The following is a 22,066-nucleotide window of genomic DNA, read 5'->3' on the forward strand; positions in this document are numbered from 1 at the left end:
GGCACTCTGGACATGAAATTGGACAGAGTGGGGAGAAGCTGACTATGGGAGAACAGGAGAAAATGGGAAGAGAGAGGGAGATAATGCTATTGGGGGAAGGGAAGAAGGGGAGAAAGAGGGGGAGATGCTGACTAAGGGGGAAGTAGATGGGGTGAAGCTGACTATGAGGGAAGGGAGAGTGGAGAGAAGGGAGATGCTATGTGGGGGCAGAGGAGAAATAGGAGATACAGGGATACCTAGATGGCAGGACAGAGAAGGGGAGATGCTGGACATGATAGGACTATTTGAGAGAGATCATGGTGCTTGTCAAGGAGCTGCGTGAGAAGAGGTTGTTGAATACAGAGAATAGAAATGTGTTAAAGGGAAATGGAGTAAGAAGCTAAAGAAAGGGCGAGACAGGAAATGGGAGAGCTAGGGACTGAGAGGAGGAGGAAAGTTAATAGGTAGGTGAAAGGTAAACAGGAGGTGGAGAACTGGAAAGTGAGAAAGAGGATGAAATTTGAGAGGACAGAGGCAGAAAAGAAAGTAAGGAAGGAAAGACCTAAGGGCCAGATTCACTAAGCAAACCGATCGTGTACCGATCGGTTTGCGACCACTTTACTATCAAATTTCCATGTGGCCTAATTCACTTACCTCCCCTGTGATCCGCTTGGAATCCGTGCATGCAATGAGGTGAAATGCATGCAAATTGGACAGCGACCCAATTCACTACCTAAAATTTCGGATCTGACTTAACCCAAGAAGCAACTGCTGGAGACCAGTCGAAAATGTCTTTCGACTCTCCAGCTCCATAGAAGCCTATGTCCTATGTCTCCTGCCTGCTCGCCCCGATCTTCTAGCCCTGCTTTCTGCCCTGAGCTCCTACTCTCTGCTTCCTTCCCTGCAGTGCAAGCCTGCGGGTTTAAAGCGGGGCTGCACTGTGGGGAACGGCGGCAGAGAGCAGGAGAGATCTACCCGACAACACCCCCAGGCTCCAATATCTCCTGTCTGCCCTGCTCTGCTGCACCCCCACCGGAGAAAAAAGAAGGAGGGATACCAACTCCCTCCTGCCATCATGTTAAAACAATATTTAAAAAATTTTTTAAAAAGCAGCGCGGCACTCCCCCCTGACCCGGCATGGCTTACCCATGACACCAAAGTTGGGAGCAGAAGGGGTGCTCGGTCCCTCCTGCTCCTAGGCCTTCCACCCCCCGCCTGATCCTGGTTGGGCCCGGCCCACCCACCCCAGTACCTGTAAAACAATGGCCAATCAGGACTTCCCTAGACTCCTCCCTAAGGAAGTCCCTGATTGGCTGAGAAGCCTGAGGTGCCTCAGCCAATCAATGCCTTAGGCCTCTCCCCGTGCATCAGATGATGCACCAGGGCGGGGCCTAAGGCCACTATTGGGCAGCGGCGGGGCAGGAGAGTAGGAGCAGGAGGAGTTTGCTCCTGCTCACGAAGATAATTGCCGGTGCGTAGGAGGAGGAAGGTCCGGGCACCCCTCCTGCTCCCGAAGATGCTGGGGGAGCCTTGCCCAAGGAGCAGAAGGGACCGGGCAGCCCTCCTGCTCCCAACAATTTTACTGGTACTGGGGTGGGTGGGCCAGGCCTGACCAGGACCGAGCAGGGGGTGAGAGGCCTAGAAGCAGGAGGGACCAAGCACCCCTCCTGCTCACAACTTTGGTGTTGGGGGGTGGGCTGTGCCGGGTTTGGGGGGGGGGCCATGCCAATCGGCTTGCACTGCAGGGAAGGCGGGAGAGAGCAGTAGAGTCAGAGAGATCTGGGCTGGGCTGATCCCTGACAGCAGTGACAGGAGGCTGCTTCTCTTGTCACTACTGTCAGGGTGTGCGCATGAGCGGGGATTGCTCTGGCCATGGGTAGGGGGCGTACTATCGATCGTCCCCATTTGCATGCAGGCCTTTACTGAATCAGTCGGCCGGCATGCAAACGGAAACGGATCGCACACGCTTTGGAGGTTTAGTGAATCCTGTCCTAAAAAGGAAAGATCAATAGTTCTAAATCAGTACACTTATATTTTGCAAAATCCCTTGTTGGTTTGAAGCAAATTAATAAAAACCCCAAAACAAACATGTGAGAGAATGAAAGAAGACAGGAGGAGAAAAGACAAATAGACAACAGCCACCTGGATATGTTAGCATAAAGCTAGTGTCAATCTGACTGGAAAAATAAAATGTTCAGACAACAAAGGCAGAAAAAAGTAGTGTTTTAAAAAATTTAGCTTTGGGAAATGTGCATTGCAGATGTTTTTGTATTTTGGTCAGTAGACAAGGAAATTAATTTCTATGTTTATTTCTTCAGTGTTGTGGTAGATACCAAATTTGACTTGTTGGGGATTCCCAGTTCAATTTTTCTTTTAGATTTTTATTTTTAATTTGTGATCTGCATTTGTAAGGGTCTATCTGTGCTTAGGTACCTAATTTCATAAGGGGTAATGGATCATGAATGACAGAAGAAAGGGAAGGGGAAACTCTACTGGGGTTAGGGATAGAGCTGGGGGTGAAATGAAAGCGTAGTTTGGGTCCCCCCACAAAAAGACATTCAGTTGCTCTGCAGCCACTTAAGGCACACCAGAAAATCTGTCCCTTAAATTTCACCACCCTTGACGAATCTTTTCATAAAGGCAGTTAATAAATCCAAATAAGTAAATAAAACAATTCAATTGCTTTGAATAAAAGAATATTTATTTAGGACTTAAGGAACAGAGTTGAAAACCATTGCTCTTCCATGACAACTTTAACCAAGTTCAGAAATCTTTAGTGCTCCAGTGACAGAACTAAGGGCCCTTTTACTAATCTGTATTAAGCACTTAACACACAGTTTACTGCTTGGAACTGCTAAGGGATTGTACAGTAGTTTAGCAGTTACTGTGCAGTAAACTACACAGAACATCTTTTTTTGTGTCGGGGCATAGCATGGGTTGGAGAGTGTGTGTGGAAGGCATTTGGCAGTTAAGACGCTACACTTATTGCATGCTTACTGTCTAAGGCAGCGTTGTGCACTAGAAACTGCCTCCTGAATAGGAGACATTTTGGGCTGGATTCACCAAACAGCACCGTTATTGGTGGCTGTCTATAAAAGCGGCATCTTTCGTGTGTCAATCATGCTACGGTGGCATTTGCAGAATCGCAACCACATCAAAAGTAGGCGCCGGAAAGGTAGGCCGGGGTTTTATAGGCCTACATTTATGGTGCCTATCTGTGACGAGAATCGTGTATACAGAGGTGCCTATATCCACTTCCGGTGCAAACACCTACTTTTGACATAGGTGCCTCTATAGATGGGACTTGGATGGCATTCTTTGTAGGAACCTGCCTACATTTTTAAAAAAATTACTTTATAATTAGTTTTAAACAACACGGTCAATGATACACTTCTCCCTTGGTATTCACGGGGGATAGGGGCAGAGCCAGACCGCGAATGGAGAAAAACCGTGAATATCTTTTTGTCCGGCTCTGACCCATCCCCGCCTCCCTCCCACCATCACGGCCTCACCTGGCGGTCTAGCAGGCTTTCGGGGCAGGAGCGATCTTCCTACGGTCCTGCCCCGTGCAGATCGCCAATAGGAAATGACTGCCATGAGTTCCCGTAGTCTCTCGAGACTACGGCAGGAGCTCATGGCAGCCATTTCCTATTGGCGATCTGCACGGGGCAGGAGAGTTGGAAGATCGCTCCTGCCCCGAAAGCCTGCTAGACCACCAGGTAAGGCCGGGATGCTGGGAGGAAGGCTGGAGAGAGGCGGGAACGTGATAAAATATGTGTTTTTTCCCCCTCCCCGCCCCCCAAATCACAAATTTGTGAAACTGCGAGTGTGGAAACCGCGAATGGGGAGGGGGAAGTGTAGTGCCATTTATCACCAATTAAACCAATTAGGTTAGGTGGCAGTAGGGCACCCATTGCTGCCTAGCAAATGGCACAGTTTTGAGAATCAGTCCCTAAAAGTTGGATTCAATATATGATGTTGAGAAAAAATTGGGTCTGAACATGGATGGGTACTCTTTATAGAATAGCATATACTGTAGTTCTGGAAGCCACGCTAAACTTTGGAAACGAGCATTTATACCAAATGAAATCAGGTGTAAATTCTGGCGCACATGTTGGGCAGGAATGCCCCTGAATTCTATAACTGCATACATTTTAAGGGAACATACATGTCCCTCCCATCATTACACCAACTTTTCAGATCCACATGGAAACACTTTGGCACTATCATATAGCTGGGAGCTGATATGCTGTTTTGGGGCCATTTCAGCACTTTGCTTACATTTTAACATGTTTCCACATTGAAAAATAAGCACATAAATTGCATAATGCTAGGCACAATATATAGAATTTCCTAATAAGAACTTCCATGTTAACCAGGAGCAGGTACTATGCATTAATGTGAATTGTTAACACACAGCCTGCAATAAAAACTGGAAACACCCTCGACAGATGCTGCATCCTCTCCTTTACAAAGCCGCACTAGCGTTTTTAGCGTTGGCCGCCACGGTAACAGTTCCTAGAATTCCTATGAGCATCAGGGCTGTTACCGCAGCGGCCGGCACTGAAAACGTTAGCGCGGCTTTGTAAGGAGGAGGAAAATTTGCAGCTCGTGCACATTAAAATCTCATGTTAAGCTGTGATATCTCCACATTTTACCACGGTTTAGTAAAAGGACCCTTAAGTTTTTATTATGTGGCTAGAACACCCTGAGTTTTAAATTAGGGCAGTATGAAGTTTGAAGGCATGGAGCTATCGAAGATCTACACCTTTGCCTCAAATCAATGAATTTTTCTACTTGAACATTTTTATTCATTTTCCTGCCATAATAACTGGAGAACAGATAAACACAGATTCCCATCCACAATATTTTTTATAATTATTCTTTTATCTCAGTGGTCGCACAATGGTTGGATGAACACCACAACAAAAACTGATAGTGAACATTACAAACGCATAATTATAGTGAAAGGTAATCAGCAAAGTTTCTTGAACATCTTAACAGTAGTTGGTATATTTAAGGTAAGTGCTTTCAGTAATATACTATATGATTACAAGTATGTTTTGGTAAGGTAAATCAATTTAAAAAGTAAAATTATGACACTGTTTACAAACAGGTTGGATTTCTTCTTAACTTTTCAGCTATTAGATGCTGCCTACCCTTTTTACATTGCTGCTATTTCTTTTTTAACATTAAACCATTTTCAGTTTAACAGCAGGTATCAGCTACTTTTGATTGAATATAAACAATAGCCCTATTTTACTAAGCTTAGGTAGAGGTTCCTACCGTGGGCCAGGTCACTAAATGCTTGACCCTGCACTGACATTCATAGGAATTCTTTGAGCGCTGAAGCAGCATCGGAGCATTTACCCCCCTCTTCTACCAAACCGCGCTCAATGGCATGCGCTGCTCTCGATGCTCAAAGGAACTCAATGAGCGTTGGGAACAGCATGGGCCATTCAGCGCGGCTCCCCACACTACAACCGCTAGCGCGGTTTAGTAGAAGAGGGGGTTAGTGTTCTGGGCCGCAGTAGAAACCTCTATCGTGGCTTAGTAAAAGGGGGAGGGAAGGGGGAATGTTATGACAAATAATGTTATCTAGACAAAAAATCTGTTTCAAATCTGTAAAAATTCCAGCCTTCATTGAAAAAAAAATATTACATTATAAATAAATAAAGTTAAATTTGTTGCACAAACATATGTAAAAACATGCAATGACCTCACTCCTTTTTTTTTTTTAGATACATCATTCCTGCTAAAAAAATGTTATGGCTATCATTACAGGGAAACTTAATATTCTTTTGAACTGTTTAGACCAGGGTTGTCCAACCTTTTGGCTTCCCTGGGCTGCATTGGTGAAAAAAATGTTTCTGGGGCCGCGCAAACGCTGCAACAAGACAGAAGAGGAAGACGGTAAACACCCGGGGGCAGCATAGGAAAACACTGAACATAAGAACATAAGCAATGCCTCCGCTGGGTCAGACCTGAGGTCCATCGTGCCCAGCAGTCCGCTCACGCGGCGGCCCAACAGGTCCAGGACCTGTGCAGTAATCCTCTATCTATACCCCTCTATCCCCTTTTCCAGCAGGAAATTGTCCAATCTTTTCTTAAACCCTAGTATCGTACTTACCCTATTACGTCCTCTGGAAGCGCATTCCAGGTGTCCATCACATGTTGAGTAAAGAAGACCTTCCTAGCATTCGTTTTGAATCTGTCCCCTTTCAACTTTTCTGAATGCCCTCTTGTTCTTTTATTATTCGAAAGTTTGATGAATCTGTCCCTCTCTACTCTCTTTATGCCCTTCATGATCTTATAAGTCTCTATCATATCCCCTCTAAGTCTCCTCTTCTCCAGGGAAAAGAGACCCAGTTTCTCTAATCTCTCAGCGTATGAAAGGTTTTCCATCCCCTTTATCAGACGCGTCGCTCTCCTCTGAACCCTCTCGAGTAATGCCGTGTCCTTCTTAAGGTACGGCGACCAATATTGAACGCATTACTCCAGATGCAGACGCACCATCACCCTCTTGTTATCTTTGTTTTTTTAACCTAATTCTTAACTAAATGTATATCGCATTGGATTTGGATTTTGTGATCAAATAAAATATTTTAATAAACTTGAAACTTAAACTTGACTGGGGCCGCACAAAATACTTCACGGAGCCGCATGCAGCCCTTGGGCCGCAGGTTGGACACCCCTGTTTTAGACTTTGTAAGGATAATTTTATAAAGGCCCCTTTTTAACAAGCTGTGATGGAACGTTTTAGTGTGGGCTGGTGAGGTAAATGTTCCAAAGCTCATTCAATTCCTATGAGCGTCAGAACATTTACCTCGCCAGCCCACGCTAAAACGCTCTATCGCAGCTTGATAAAAGGGGGACAAAGTTAATTGAATGGCTATGTGGCCTCTTATAAAGTACTAATAGCATAAAAGTATGTGCCATGACATGATAGTGCATCCGTTTTGGTCACCAGAGCTTGGGTGGCATGCAGACAGAGTTTTAAATATATGCAAAATTCATCACCGTTTCCGTCCCCGTTGATAACTGCGGGTATGCCATCTCCATGTCATTCTTTAAGGAGAGAAGGAAGAATCAGAGTATGAATGGGCTTGACAGACCCTCAAGCCTTGCATTGAAGAATGCTGGTGTAGAAGGGCTGAGGTTGAGATAGACACTAAAGAATGAAAGGACAGGGACAGGAATGGTGATGAATTTTGTCCCCATGTCATTCCCTGCTCAAGATCCGCTGTAAGTGTCCACACCTGTAACATACAGTAAGTGAATAGTCATCCAAATCCCAATTATAAAGCTGGGATATGGATGTCTAAAATTACTACTATTACTATTAATTATTTCTAGAGCACTACCAGATGTATGCAGTACTGTAGAGAGTCAGGAAGGAGACAGTCCCTGCTCAAAAGAGCTTACAATCTAAATAGAGTTTAAAGATGTTCTCCCCGTGAAGCTGTTTTCATGGCAAGAGGGCGTGGTCAGGGCATGCTTTGGGTGAGATTAGGGAGGGGCTAAAATATGGATGTCTAACTCCAATTTCAGAAGAGGAAGGGACATTGTTATTTAGACCTGGTACTTGGCACATCTAGGTTACAGAAAGGTGCTCTGATTGAGCAACAGTCCACTAGAAAGTGATATAGGCTGTATGACAGCTGTATGTTTACGGTACTAAAATCTTAAAATTAACTTCTTAATAGACCTCTATGCAGAGTTAGTACAGAAGGCTGAGAAACACAGGCCCCGGGTCCAAATTCCACGTCAACTCAATTAAAAAAAAAAAATTGTGAGCACTTCAGGGACAGAAAAATACCTACTGTATCTGAATGTATAAGAAACCTGCAAGCCTGAATGCTATTATGCAGTGTACGAATAGTAGCTATTTTTATGTTCTTGAAGGTATAATTTAAAAGGAAAAAAAAAAAAACCCCAGAAAGTTGCAGCCGGATTTGAACCTGGGTCCCTTACTTCATTGCTCTAACAAATAGGCTACCCCTCTGCCCTGGATGGACATCTTTTTTGCCATTTTATATGATGCTTCAAAATATTGGGAGATATATATTACACTGCAACAAACACTCACTTAAACTCTGCTTCTAGTTGTGTAGCGAGAGTGAGAGGTGCCTGGGGTGGAGGTGCCCCTCCCCCACCTCCACCCCCCTGCTGCACGTCACCCCCTTCCCTTGTACCTCTAGTTGTTCACCGCCACGAGTAACAACTTCAACATGCTCCTCGCGACCCCGGCAGCTCTCCCTTTGATGTCACTTCCTATGCGCGGCACCCAGAAGTGACATCAGCAGGGGAGCTGATGAGGTCGCGAGGAACACGCTGAAGTTGTTGCTCACATGGTGAAGAACTAGAGGTGTGGGGGAAGGGAAAGGGGGCACGTGTGTGGTGAGGGGAGGAGTGGGAAGAGGCAGAGGGTGCGGAGCGGAGGAGGGGTGACAGCGTCCCCACCAACATGGTGCCTGGGGTGGACCACCCCCCCTTATTATACCACTATATATTTCTAACCTAGTGTCACATATTACACCCCCAAAAAATCATGTAACAAGCAATAGAAATATTTGTGAATAAGTGATGCTTGTAAAATGCGCTCAGTGCTCCTACTCACCGGCCAATTGCCACACTTTACTAACGTCATTTATTCACAATTATTTGTATTGCTTTTTACATGATTAGTTTTTGGTGTAATGCGCGACACTTAGGGGCCTCTTCTATGAAACTGCGCTAACAGTTTTTAGCGCAGAAAGCTGCACTGAATGGTCCATGCTGCTCCCGACGCTCACTGAGTTCTTATGAGCGTCGGGAGCAGCGCGAACCATTAAGCGCGGCTCCCCGCACTAAAAACTGCTAGCGCAGTTTGATAGAAGAGGTTTGAAACATATTTTATAAGATGAACATTCCTGTTCTGCCACAAAGATGTCTATGTCCCTTGTTTTGCCCCATTCATAATTTGGATATTTCAGTTTGTAAAATGGATGTTCATGCTGGCTATCACTGGCACATGGACATCCATTTCTCATGTATTTTTGAACAAGTTGTATGTTGGCAGATCCCACTTAAATTTCAAGAGAAATGGACGGCCATATGTGTCCATATTCTGAGTTGGAAATCCATATGTCCATATTCTGAGTTGGTTATCCTTTCTAATATGCCATGCCACATATCTTTTTAAAATAGCACCTGAGCAGATGCTTGCTTGCCCTTTTAAATCAAGTGCTATGTTATAAAATTATCTTCTGAAGGCATATAATATGCATCTGGTGTTTTGCAATCAAAGGGCTCAAAATAGGTGTATGCCAAGAGAACTATATAAAATGCTGAATCACTTTAACTATTGAACAAAAGATCACAAAAAAACATTTGTGTTAAAGAATTCTCACCCCTTTCAAAAAAAAAATTTAAACAATGGTGAAAACTTGTATTCTAAGTTTGTGCTATAAACTCTCAAAAATCTAACGCTGGTTTTTACAAAGCTGCGGGCAAGCGAGGTAAAAACTATGAGTGGCGGAGCATTTATCTCCCTGGCCCATGGTAGAAACTTCTACCGCAGTTTTGTAAAAAGGAGCCCTAAATTAATAATACAAAACTAAATTATTTTTAAAAAGAACTTTAAAAGACATTGGTATGTTGCTATATCAACTATCCCAATTATCATGATAGCAAATGTATACAAATATGATACTGTAATTTTAAAAGTACATAATGGTGAATATATAGTAAATAATGTTTAGATACATTACTCTTCCATAAAATAAAAACTGCAATATTAGAAGCGCTATAGTAGTTTATATTCAGACTATGAATTCTTTTTCTGCAGGGAAATGAAATCTACAGTTTTCATATAAATATATAGTAATCAGTTTAAAAACACAATTTAGAATTGCAGATACGTCTGTAGATGAATCATTGTATGGTTAGTGCTTTGACTCCGGCCTTTACAAAACTGCAGTAGAGGTTCTACTGCAGGCCGGTGAGGTAAATGCGCTGATACTCATAGGAATTCCATGCGTTTCGAAGAATTTACCTCACCGGCCTGCGGCAGAAACCTCTACCATGGCTTTGTAAAAGGAGCCCTTAGTTTATAGAGAGGGCGGTATTGCCCAAGTTTTAGGTTACATTCAATCACAAATGCTAAATTAGCATACTATCCCTCCCCTTTTACAAAACCACACAAGTGGCTGCCACTGTGGTAACTGCGCTGAAGCCCATAGAGATTTAAAGGGCTTTGGGATTTTTGCCGTGCGGCTTTGTAAAAGGGGGATGGGGTAACATTTAAAAAAGCAAAATGTTTCATTATAACATCTGGGATTTTTTTCTCTAAAAACATAATTTAAAGTTACATATTCTTTGTGACAAAATATGTGGTGTACAAAATGAGAAATATTTGGTATGATAGTGCTTGAAACAAACCCTTAAACCAAACCTTATAATGAATTTAAATTGGACAGGTATAACTTGTAAAATCAACAAATACAAGAGTTAACATTAAAATCTGTTTCATCCATAGGTATAGGCATGTATTTATAATTTGTCAATATTTGCATTAAAGAACTCTTTATAAATTTTTGAGACATAAAATATGCTTTAAAAGGAAACTCTGTAAAATTATTTTTCTGTGCTGTAATCCGGTTACAACATTTGAGTCCAACACAAAGGACAGAAGTGTTGGTTGAACTGAAACCCTGGCTGCAACATTAATGTACACTCGGTCTAGATTAGTGTCACCATCATATTTTTAGTGACTAGGTTATCGTTAGAAAACTGGGATACCATAAAATCTCCTGGACTACAGTCTCAAATTTACTTAAGAAGCAACAATTTGCTTCTAATCAGCAACTCTGCTGCTTCTGGTGAATGGACTGTGACAGGCACAGTCTCTTTAAAGTTAATGGCATCAGCCTCAATTCCTTCAAGATTTGTCTTGTGGCAAAATTTAGGCACTTTTTGTAAAATCTCATTTACAAAATAAATGTAAATGGACTGATAAAGTAACTCATTCAAGATTATTCATTTTATGTATAAAGTTCATAAGTGTGCAAAATTTTAATTACTCTCTTGCTGTTCCGGATCTGTATACATCACAGAGTTTCTGCAGCCAAGACTATGATAATCTTAGTTGTATCCACAGACTTTGTGCTTTAAAAATCAGATTTCAAATCAAGTGATGAGACGCAGTTTTTGTTTCATTTCTTGGTCTTAACCATCATCTCACTTGGAAGAGAACGTAGGCAGGAATCCAAAGCAGAGTTCAAACCATATGGGATAGAACTTAGTCAATATCGATTATTGCTAAGCTTGAAAAACTGATAACATTCATAATTCTATGCTAGTAAATGGAACTGAATCTTCTGCTATGGTTATGGAGATCATACAATGTTCTTAAGAAGGGAACCATTTTCACAACATCTTTAAAAGTAAATTTTACCCTTTAAACATGTCATTAAACATCACAGCTGGTCTCAAGTAGTTAGCTATTTTAGACTGTAATATACTAAGCATACCAGATATATTATTCATATACAGTATAATATAGCAGCACTAGCTTCTTAGAGTTTGTAGTTTGTCCATAACAAGAACAAATTCTTTCAGCATGCAGTTTGTGGCAATTCTATAGAGGAGGAAACAGGATAATATGTACAGTAAGAATGTTTTGCTACTCTCAGTGAGGCTTCTTGACAATTCATTCCATTTCTGGTGATTATTTCAGTATTATCTGTTAAAAAATAAAAGAATATTTAAATTACAGGAAGAATTTATCATTTTAAAAAGAAAAGCAATGAACTAGCAATAATATTTTTTTCTACTGCCTCCCAAACTCTGATTCAAGAATAATTCAGCCACTAATATCCAAATGATTAAGCTATACAGACCAGTACACATTTACTTTATTTTTATGATATCCAATTACTGCTTATTTACTCTTTCCAAAAGTACTAGGATTAGGGGGCAAGCAATGAAGCTACTAAATAGTAGTTTTTAAAACAGACTGGAGAAAATATTTGTTCACACAATGTATAATTAAACTCTAGAATTTGTTGCTGGAGAATGTGGTGAAATCAGTTAGCTTAGCGGGGTTTAAAAAAGGCTTGGCTAATTTCCTAAAAGAGAAGTCAATAGGCCATTATTGAGATGGCTTGGGGAAATTCACTGCTTATTCCTAGGATAAGCAGCATAAAATCTGTTTTACAACTTGAGACCTAGCTAGGTACTTGGGATCTGGGTTGGTCACTGTTGGAAACAAGATGCTGGGCTTGATGGCCCTTCAGTCTGTCCCAATATGGCAATTCTTACATTCTTATGCTGTTTGGAAGGGGATGTAGAAAAGACGACTGCTATAAACAGACTTTTTTAGATTCAGAAAATAATTTTCAAATCCATTTTCACAGGAAAGGATTTGACATACTACTTTTTATGATTATAATCAAAGTGATTTACATGTTGTTTTGTATCTGGGGTGATAAGTAACTAGCTTCCCCTAGTTCTCAGGCTTCTGCACTAACCACTAGGCTATTCCATCAGTACTGTGTAAAAGAGTGCAATTAGCTGTGGAAATGGGCTGCTTCAACACAGCCTATATGTGGGTAAAAACACATGCCCAGCTCTAGGGGGAAGCATTCTTGCAGGCAGGGTCAGAGGGCTTTAGATCTATGCAACCACCTTTTTGCATTTTCACAACTATGCACATATTTTTCGTCTGAAAAGATATCTGCAAAACTTAGTAGGTGCCAATGTGTCCTGGTACTTTTTCTGGCATAAGTTTCAAAATGAAAAATATGCACATTGTTTACAGTGAAAATACAGCAGAGTCTACTGAGTAAAAACTACATGCATACTTTTAACATAAGAACATAAGAACATAAGAAGTTGCCTCCGCTGAGGCAGACCAGAGGTCCATCTCGCCCAGCGGTCCGCTCCCGCGGCGGCCCATCAGGCCCATTGCCTGAGCAATGGTCCCAGACTATCCCTATAACCTACCGCTACTCTTATCTGTACCCTTCAATTCCTTTATCCTCTAGGAACCTATCCAAACCTTCTTTGAAGCCTTGTAACGTGCTCCGGCCTATCACAGCCTCCGGGAGCGCGTTCCATGTGTCCACCACCCTCTGGGTGAAAAAGAACTTTCTGGCATTTGTTTTAAACCTGTCTCCTTTTAATTTTTCCGAGTGCCCCCTTGTACTTGTGGTTCCCCGTAATCTGAAAAATCTGTCCCTGTCTACTTTTTCTATACCCTTCAGGATCTTGAAGGTTTCTATCATGTCTCCTCTAAGTCTCCGCTTTTCCAGGGAGAACAGCCCCAGCTTTTTCAGTCTGTCAGTATATGAGAGGTTTTCCATACCTCTTATCAGTTTAGTTGCTCTTCTCTGGACTCCCTCAAGTACCGCCATGTCCTTTTTGAGGTACGGCGACCAATATTGGACACAGTACTCCAGATGCGGTCGCACCATTGCACGATACAGTGGCAGGATGACCTCCTTTGTCCTGGTCGTGATACCCTTCTTAATGATACCCAACATTTTGTTTGCTTTTCTTGAGGCTGTGGCGCACTGTGCCGACGCCTTTAAAGACGTGTCCACCATCACTCCCAGGTCTCTTTCAAGGTTACTTACCCCTAGCAGTGATCCTCCCATTTTGTAGCTGAACATCGGGTTCTTTTTCCCTACATGCATGACCTTGCATTTCCCTACATTAAAGTTCATTTGCCATTTTTTGGCCCATTCTTCTAGCGTCGTTAGGTCCCTTTGCAGATCTTCGCAGTCTTCCATGGTTTCAACCCTGCGGTAGAGTTTGGTGTCATCCGCAAATTTAATAACTTCGCAACTTGTTCCCGCCTCCAGGTCATTAATAAATATATTGAACAGGAGCGGTCCCAGCACCGACCCCTGCGGAACTCCGCTCGTGACCCCATGCCAGTCTGAGTAATGGCCCTTCACTCCAACCCTCTGTTTCCTGTCTGCCAGCCAGTTTTTGATCCATCGGTGGACCTCCCCTTGCACCCCGTGTCTCCACAGTTTTTTAAGCAATCTTTCGTGCGGTACCTTGTCAAAGGCTTTTTGAAAGTCAAGGTAAATGATGTCAATGGATTCTCCTTTATCCACCTGTCTATTTACTCCCTCAAAGAAGTACAATAAGTTTGTGAGGCATGACCTACCCTTGCAGAAGCCGTGCTGGCTCGTCTTTAGCTGTCCATTGTTTTCTATGTGTTCACAGATACTGTCCTTAATCAGTGCTTCCATCATTTTTCCCGGGACCGAGGTCAAGCTCACCGGCCTGTAGTTCCCTGGGTCCCCCCTTGAACCCTTCTTGAAGATGGGCGTGACATTTGCAATTTTCCAATCCTCCGGGATCTCTCCAGTCTTTAAGGATAGGTTACATATTTGGCGAAGTGGCTCTGTTATTACGTTCCTTAGTTCCTTTAGTACCCTTGGGTGAATGCCGTCCGGACCTGGCGATTTGTCGCTCTTTAGTCTGTCTATCTGCCTGAGGACATCCTCTTGGCTTACCTCTAGTTGGACCAGCTTTTCATCCCGATCCCCATTTACGATGTCCTCCGGTTCCGGAATATTGGATGTATCCTCCCTCGTGAAGACTGACGTGAAGAACTTATTTAACCTGTCTGCTATCTCTTTTTCCTCTTTTACCACTCCTTTTTTGTCTCCATCATCCAATGGCCCCACTTCTTCCCTTGCCGGTTGCTTCCCCTTCACATATCTGAAGAACGATTTGAAGTTTGTTGCTTCCCCCGCCAGTCTCTCCTCATATTCCCTTTTAGCTTTTTTAACCACACGGTGACACTTCCTTTGGTGTTCTTTGTGTTCCATTTGGTTGTCCTTTGTTTGGTCCTTTTTCCATTTTTTGAACGATGTTTTCTTGTCACTTATCGCCTTTTTCACTGCAGTTGTTATCCACGCTGGGTTTTTTGTTCGGTTTTTTTTTGCACCCCTTCCTGAATCTGGGGATGTACAGGTTCTGTGCCTCTTGCACCGTGCCCTTGAGTAGGGACCAGGCTTTTTCTACAGACTCCATCTTCCTTTCGCTACCATTGAGTTTCTTTCCCACCAGTTTCCTCATGCCATCATAATTCCCTTTTTTGAAGTTGAGTGCTGTCGCTGTGGATCTTTTCACCTTTGATGGTCCAATTTCCAGCTTGCACTGGATCATGTTGTGATCGCTGTTTCCTAGGGGTTCTAGCACCGCCACCTCCTTTGCAGGTCCCCCTAGCCCATTGAGGATTAGGTCGAGAGTTGCATCCCCCCGTGTTGGTTCCGTGACCAGCTGTTCCATGAAACAGTCCCTCGTGGTTTCCAGGAATTTGGTCTCCCTTGTGCAGTTTGAGTGTCCAATACTCCAGTCTATCCCAGGGTAGTTGAAGTCTCCCATCACCATCACGCTTCCGCTTTTGCATATCTGCCTCAGCTCAGCCTCCAGGTCCTGGTCGAGTGCTTCCGTTTGTCCAGGTGGGCGATAGTACAGGCCCAATTTTATGTCTGCTCCAGCTCCTCCAGGTAGCTTAATCCATAGTGATTCCAAGTCGTCCGCCCTTACTGTTGTTTCTATCCTGGTTGAAGGTATGGAGTCCTTTATATAAAGCGCTATTCCTCCACCCTTCTTGTGTGTCCTGTCCCTCCTGTAGAGTTTGTACCCTGGTATGGCCACATCCCATTTGTTGTCGTCAGTCCACCACGTTTCTGTGACTCCTATTATGTCCAGGTCCTTTGTATTGGCTATGACTTCTAGTTCTCCCATTTTGGCTCTTAGGCTCCTAGCATTAGTGTATAGGCAATTTAAGTCCTGGTTGTTTGCCTTTTCCGCTGGTTTTCCTCGTGGTTTGGCGCCCCTGCCAACCTCCTCATGGGTTGCCAGCCCCGGAGCTTTGTTGTGTTCATCCCCATCTTGCGGTGTGTATATGTTGTCCTCAGCCTGCTCCCCCATGTTTGGATGACCCTCTGGCTCCTGTTGCTCTCTCTTAATTCTGCTTGCTAGGTTCGTTTGTGCATTGGCTCCCTGCATTGCATCCATGTATCCTTTTCCCAAAAGTTCCCTCTCAGTCCCGAGCCCTCTTTTACAAATTTCTGGTTCAGTATCCTTGTTTGATACTTTGGTCCGATGTGTCGAGGTCAGGTCGACTGTCGGCTTTCCCCTTCTCCTCAGTTTAAAGCCAAGTCTATGCTGCTCTGGACGTTGCGTGCCAGCAACCTCGTCCCAACCGTGCTCAGGTGCAGTCCGTCCCTCCTGTAGAGCTTGTTCTTCCCCCAGAAAGTTGTCCAGTTCCGTACAAATTGGAAACCCTCCTCTTCGCACCATCTCCTCAGCCAACCGTTTACTGCTTGCAGCTCGGTCTGTCTCTTAGCATCTGCCCTCGGTACTGGCAGGATCTCCGAGAAGGCTATCCTCCTTGTCCTCAGCTTCAGTTTCCTCCCCAGGATCCTGAACTGCTCAGTTAGTGTAGTTCTGTTGTAGCTCCTCCTGCTGATGTCGTTGGTTCCAACGTGGATTATCACCGCTGTCTCCTCTGTTTCAGCTCCGTCCAGGATTCTCTCTATTCTGTCAATGACGTCCTTCGTTCTCGCCCCCGGGAGACATGTCACTAGTCGGTCCTCTCTCCCTCCTGCTATGTGACTGTCCACTTCTCTCAGGATTGAGTCTCCCACTACAATTGCAGACTTCCCCTTCCTTGGTTGTCTCTCTGGTCTCAGGTCCGTGTCGCGATCCGTTAGAATTTCCTCTGGGTTCGGTTGGGTCACTATCTCCTCTGTCTGTCCAGCTCCTCCGCAAGGTCCTACTCTCATGGCGTCTGGTGGATTCTGTCCAATTGTTGGTTCCATTCCGATGTGCTGTTTGTCCTGAGCCGCCACCATCCTGCAGGCCTCCTCGATGAATTTCTCGAGCTCTCTTACTTGCTCCGTGACGTGACTCTCTCCGGTGGTATCCTCCGTTGTCCAGCATGGTTCCTCTAAGGTGCACAGTCCTTCCAGCTCCTGGACCTTGGCCTGCAGTCTCCCGACCTCCTTCCTCAGGCTATCCAGTTCCTGACATCGACCGCATATGTACGCCTGCCTCCCGGAGAGGAGGTAGTCATACATATGACACTCGATGCAGTACACTGGGTAGCTCCGCTGGGTTCCTGCAGCCTCCATTTCTTTTTCCCTGCTCCTTTGGTTCCTCGGTGTGTATGAGTGGTGTCCGGCGTGCAGCTAGCTGAAAGGGTAGAGAGAGAAGAGAGTAATGAGTGAGAAAAAAGATTTTTGCTGCTGCTGCTGTCTGGGCTCCTTCTCAAGGCTCCTTCGCAAAGGCGCTCTCGCTAAGGCGAGCGCCTTTGCCGCTCGCCTTCGCCGTGCGCCGAACGGCTGGGCGCCGTTGGCTCCCTTCTTCTTATAGGGGGAGCCCGGGCCCGATGTAACCTCTGACGCGGGTGGGGGTGGGCGGAGCTAACTCTCGCCGCGACCCCGGTCTAACAGCCTGCTCTGGCTGTTTCCTTCTGCCTTCCCCTCTGCCTCTCCGCTCCTGCAATACAAAAGAAAAAAAACAGAAACGCTGCCGGGTTTACCTCGTGCCCTGGCTCCCTTCTTCTTATAGGGGGAGCCCGGGCCCGATGTAACCTCTGACGCGGGTGGGGGTGGGCGGAGCTAACTCTCGCCGCGACCCCGGTCTAACAGCCTGCTCTGGCTGTTTCCTTCTGCCTTCCCCTCTGCCTCTCCGCTCCTGCAATACAAAAGAAAAAAAACAGAAACGCTGCCGGGTTTACCTCGTGCCCTGGCTCCCTTCTTCTTATAGGGGGAGCCCGGGCCCGATGTAACCTCTGACGCGGGTGGGGGTGGGCGGAGCTAACTCTCGCCGCGACCCCGGTCTAACAGCCTGCTCTGGCTGTTTCCTTCTGCCTTCCCCTCTGCCTCTCCGCTCCTGCAATACAAAAGAAAAAAAACAGAAACGCTGCCGGGTTTACCTCGTGCCCTGGCTCCCTTCTTCTTATAGGGGGAGCCCGGGCCCGATGTAACCTCTGACGCGGGTGGGGGTGGGCGGAGCTAACTCTCGCCGCGACCCCGGTCTAACAGCCTGCTCTGGCTGTTTCCTTCTGCCTTCCCCTCTGCCTCTCCGCTCCTGCAATACAAAAGAAAAAAAACAGAAACGCTGCCGGGTTTACCTCGTGCCCTGGCTCCCTTCTTCTTATAGGGGGAGCCCGGGCCCGATGTAACCTCTGACGCGGGTGGGGGTGGGCGGAGCTAACTCTCGCCGCGACCCCGGTCTAACAGCCTGCTCTGGCTGTTTCCTTCTGCCTTCCCCTCTGCCTCTCCGCTCCTGCAATACAAAAGAAAAAAAACAGAAACGCTGCCGGGTTTTCTTCTTCCTTTTTTTTTTTTTTCCGGCATGCATAGTTTTCATTCATACAAAATTATTCCATAAGAAGTCATTTCCTCTCCGTATCATTATTTGATGCTGTATCCATAAGCAATTGCATGCTTTATTAAGCACAACCCAAACAGTATGCCAGTGGTCCATATTTTCTGAATTGGGCTTGTGAAGGATAATTTTATAAACCATCTTTGCTTGTCAATGGACTCTTAAACAATTAAGTGACTGCTAAAAGTATGTGTTGTGCAAGCCAGTGCTACTTATACAATGCACATGCTCAGGGGAACAGTCTGTGTGCAGCTGTGATTTATGCAAGATTTGTGCTAGTATTTTATAAAAATATTGGTGCCTATGGGGGCCCTTTATTAAAGCTTACTGCGCACTAACAGAATTAGCATGCGCTAGGGGCCGGATCCTGCAAATGGTGCCGTTATAGGTGGCTGCCTACAAAAGCGACACTGTTCACGTGTCAATCATGCTACAGCACCATTTGCAAAATTACGACCATGTCAACAGTAGGCGCTGGAACTGTAAGCCAGGGTTTTACAGGCCAACATTTATGGCACCTACCTGTGATGAGAATCACATCTACAGAAGAGTCTACCAGCACCTATGTTCACTTCTGGCGCAAACATGCCTACTTTTGACACAGGCACCAGTAGAAACCTCTATAGACAGGACTTGGACAGCTTTGTAGGTACCTACATTTCTTTTAAAATGACTTTCTAATTGGTTTTAAATGATGTCAATCACTGTCGTTTATCACCAATTAAACCAATTGCCTACTGCCACCTAACTTATGACATGGTTTTGAGAATCAGGTCTTAAATGAAATGAAGCCGATAGGTATAAAATGGTCTTCTTAGCATTTAGGACCTGATTTTATAAATGGTGCCTAACTCCCAGGTTTTAAAGGCCTAATTTTCCAGCACCTATCTCGGATGCCTATCGACACTTAATTCAACCATGCCTATTTTTTGCCCCTAACCATGCTTACTTTTCAGGTAGGTGTCGTTAGGCACTGAAAGGCAACTCCACTTACCATGCCATTTAATCTAATTGATTTAATTTAGGTTAGGTGCAGATTTTAGTTAGATGTCGCTACGTGGCATCAATTACGGTGCCTAGGGCACCATTTATAGAATCTGGCCCTAATTAGCACATGGTTAGTGTGCGAGCCCTTACTGCCTACAAAATAGGTGGCAGTAGAGGCTCATGCGCTAATGACCATTTGCTAATGAGAAAATTAGTGCATGGCCATTAATATTGAAAATGGAAAAACTGCCACTTTACCCCTGCATACGGAAATCACTTGCGGTATGCTCCAATCGCCTCTTGTTGCACTAAAGTCAGGCCTCACTAATCAGGAGCTGTTTGACATGCAGCTCCTGATTGGTGAGGCCCGACTTTAGTGCAGGAAGAGGCAGTCGGAGCATACTGCGAGTGATTTCCTTCACTCGCTGGCGCTCCGGCTGCCCTCTCCTGCCCGGTCATTTGCGGTCAGAAAATATTGCGAATGACTGGGACCATGAATTCGCGGAGCAGCATTGTATTGTTTAGCTGCTGTTGCATCGATTGTAACCAATATTCTGTGTTCGCGTATTCGCAGATCTGCTCTAAAAAACAGCTTTCTTTGCTTTCATTTTCACTTCACATCTGCCATTCGCTTCCATATATGGTCCTCAAGTGTCCAGAGGCTGTGGTGGACAGGAGCACTGTACTATCAAAGAAGGTTTGGATAGGTTCCTAGAGGAAAAAGGGATTGAGGGGTACAGATAGGTGTAGAGATGGGTTATGGGGATAGGAGTAGAGGTAAGTTATAGGAATAAGAGTAGAGACAGGTTGTAGAGCTAGTCAAGGACCACTGCTCAGGCAGTGGGTCTGATGGGCCGCCGCGGGAGCGGACCGCTGGGCAAGATGGACCTCTGGTCAGAGGAGGCAACTTCTTATGTTCTTACAATCATCTATATTGCTGTCCCATATAGGAACCTAACCCTATTTTCTCAATAGGATCCACTTTTCATTTTCTGTGATTTTGAGGTGCAATGATTTCCCATAGACGCAATGTTTCTTTAGTCGCGATTTTGTGGGTCACAAATATTTTTGGGAACCATACTACCGCAAATAACGAGAACGGACTGTACATGTAGGGTTACCAGATGTCCGGATTTACCCGATCATGTCCTCTTTTTAGAGGGTGTCTGGACAGCTTTTCAAAACCTGGCACTTTGTCGGGGTTTTGAAACACTTTCAGCTGGAAGCGGCATCAGGAGGGCATCTGCGCATGTGGGATGCAATGTGGTGATATCACGCGCATACACAAATGCATGTGATGTCATTGCATCACACCTGCGCATGCACAGATGCCCTCCCAACTCTGCTCTGAACAAGTGAACAGGTTGAGGGGGTGGGGCTAGGGGCAGAACTGAGTGGACCTGGGGGTGTGGCCATGAGTCTGGATTTTATTTCCATAAAATCTGGTAACCCTATGTACATGTATATTATTATTTGCACTTAGAAACATAGAACATGATGGCAGATAAAGGCCAAATGGGCTATCTAGTCTGCCCATCTGCAGTAACCATTATCTCTTTCTCTGAGAGATCCCACGTGCTTATCCCAGGCCCCCTTGAATTCAGCCACAGTCTCTGTTTCCACCACCTCTTCTGGGAGACTGTTCCAGGCATCTACCACCCTTTCCGTAAAAAAGTATATCCTCGGATTACTTCTGAGCCTATCAACTCTTAGCTTCATCCTATGCCCTAATTGCAGTTTCCTTTCAAATGTAGGAGACACATTTATATTACGCAGGTATTTAAATGTCTCTTTCATATCTCCCCTCTCCCGTCTTTCCTCCAAAGTACAGAGATTGAGATCTTTAAGTCTGTCCCCATATGCCTTATCACAAAGATCACACATCATTTTAGTAGCCTTCCTCTGGACCGACTCAATTTTTTAAATATCTTTTTGAAGGTGCGGCCTCCAGAATTGTACACAATATTCTAAATGAGGTCTCACCAGAGTCTTATATAGGGGCATCAATACCTCTCCCTATGCAACCTAGCATCCTTCTAGCTTTCGCCGCCATTTTATCAACCTGTTTGGCACCTTAAGATCATCACATACAATCACACCCAAGTCTCGCTGTTCTGTCATGCACATAAGTTCTTCACCCCCTAAACTGTACTGTTCTGGTTTTTGCAGTCCAAATGTATGACCTTGCATTTCTTAGCATTAAATTTTAGCTGCCGAATTTCAGACCAATCTTCAAGCTTCGCCAGGTCTTTCTTCATGTTATTCATACCATCCAGCGTGTCTATTCTATTGCAGATTTTGGTATAATCCGCAAAGAGGCAAATCTTACCTGACAACCCTTCAGCAATATCATTTATAAAAATGTTAAAAAGATCAGGCCCAAGAACAGAACCTTGAGGCACACTACTGTTAACATCCCTTTCCTCAGAGCGATCTCCATTGATCACTACCCTCTGTTGTCTTCCACTCAACCAGTTCTTGACCCAGCCCGTCACTTTGGGCCCCATCCCAAGGGCACTCAGTTTATTTATTAGACATCTGTGTGGAACACTGTCAAAGGCTTTGCTAAAATCTAATTACACCACATCTAGCGCACATCCTATATCCAATTCTCTGGTCACCCAGTCCAAGAAATTGATCAGATTTGTCTGTGACAAGACCTACCTCTAATGAATCCACGTTGCCTCCAGTC

At 44.7% G+C, this 22,066-nt stretch overlaps 1 protein-coding gene across 8 annotated transcripts in view; it reads right to left on the reverse strand.

The window, feature by feature from the left end:
• Positions 1–8,283: 8,283 nt before the first annotated feature.
• Positions 8,284–22,066, reverse strand: part of MBNL2 (muscleblind like splicing regulator 2) — a 334,741-nt gene continuing 320,958 nt past the window's right edge. For all 8 annotated transcript variants that reach the window (XM_033948336.1, XM_033948337.1, XM_033948342.1 and 5 more), the window contains one exon: positions 8,284–11,704. In XM_033948336.1, the coding sequence (XP_033804227.1) occupies positions 11,577–11,704 (128 nt within the window). In that variant the 3' untranslated portion in view covers positions 8,284–11,576. The remainder of the gene's footprint in view (positions 11,705–22,066) is intronic.

This window comes from Geotrypetes seraphini, chromosome 6, assembly GCF_902459505.1.
Source record: "Geotrypetes seraphini chromosome 6, aGeoSer1.1, whole genome shotgun sequence".
Classification (NCBI taxonomy): domain Eukaryota; kingdom Metazoa; phylum Chordata; class Amphibia; order Gymnophiona; family Dermophiidae; genus Geotrypetes; species Geotrypetes seraphini.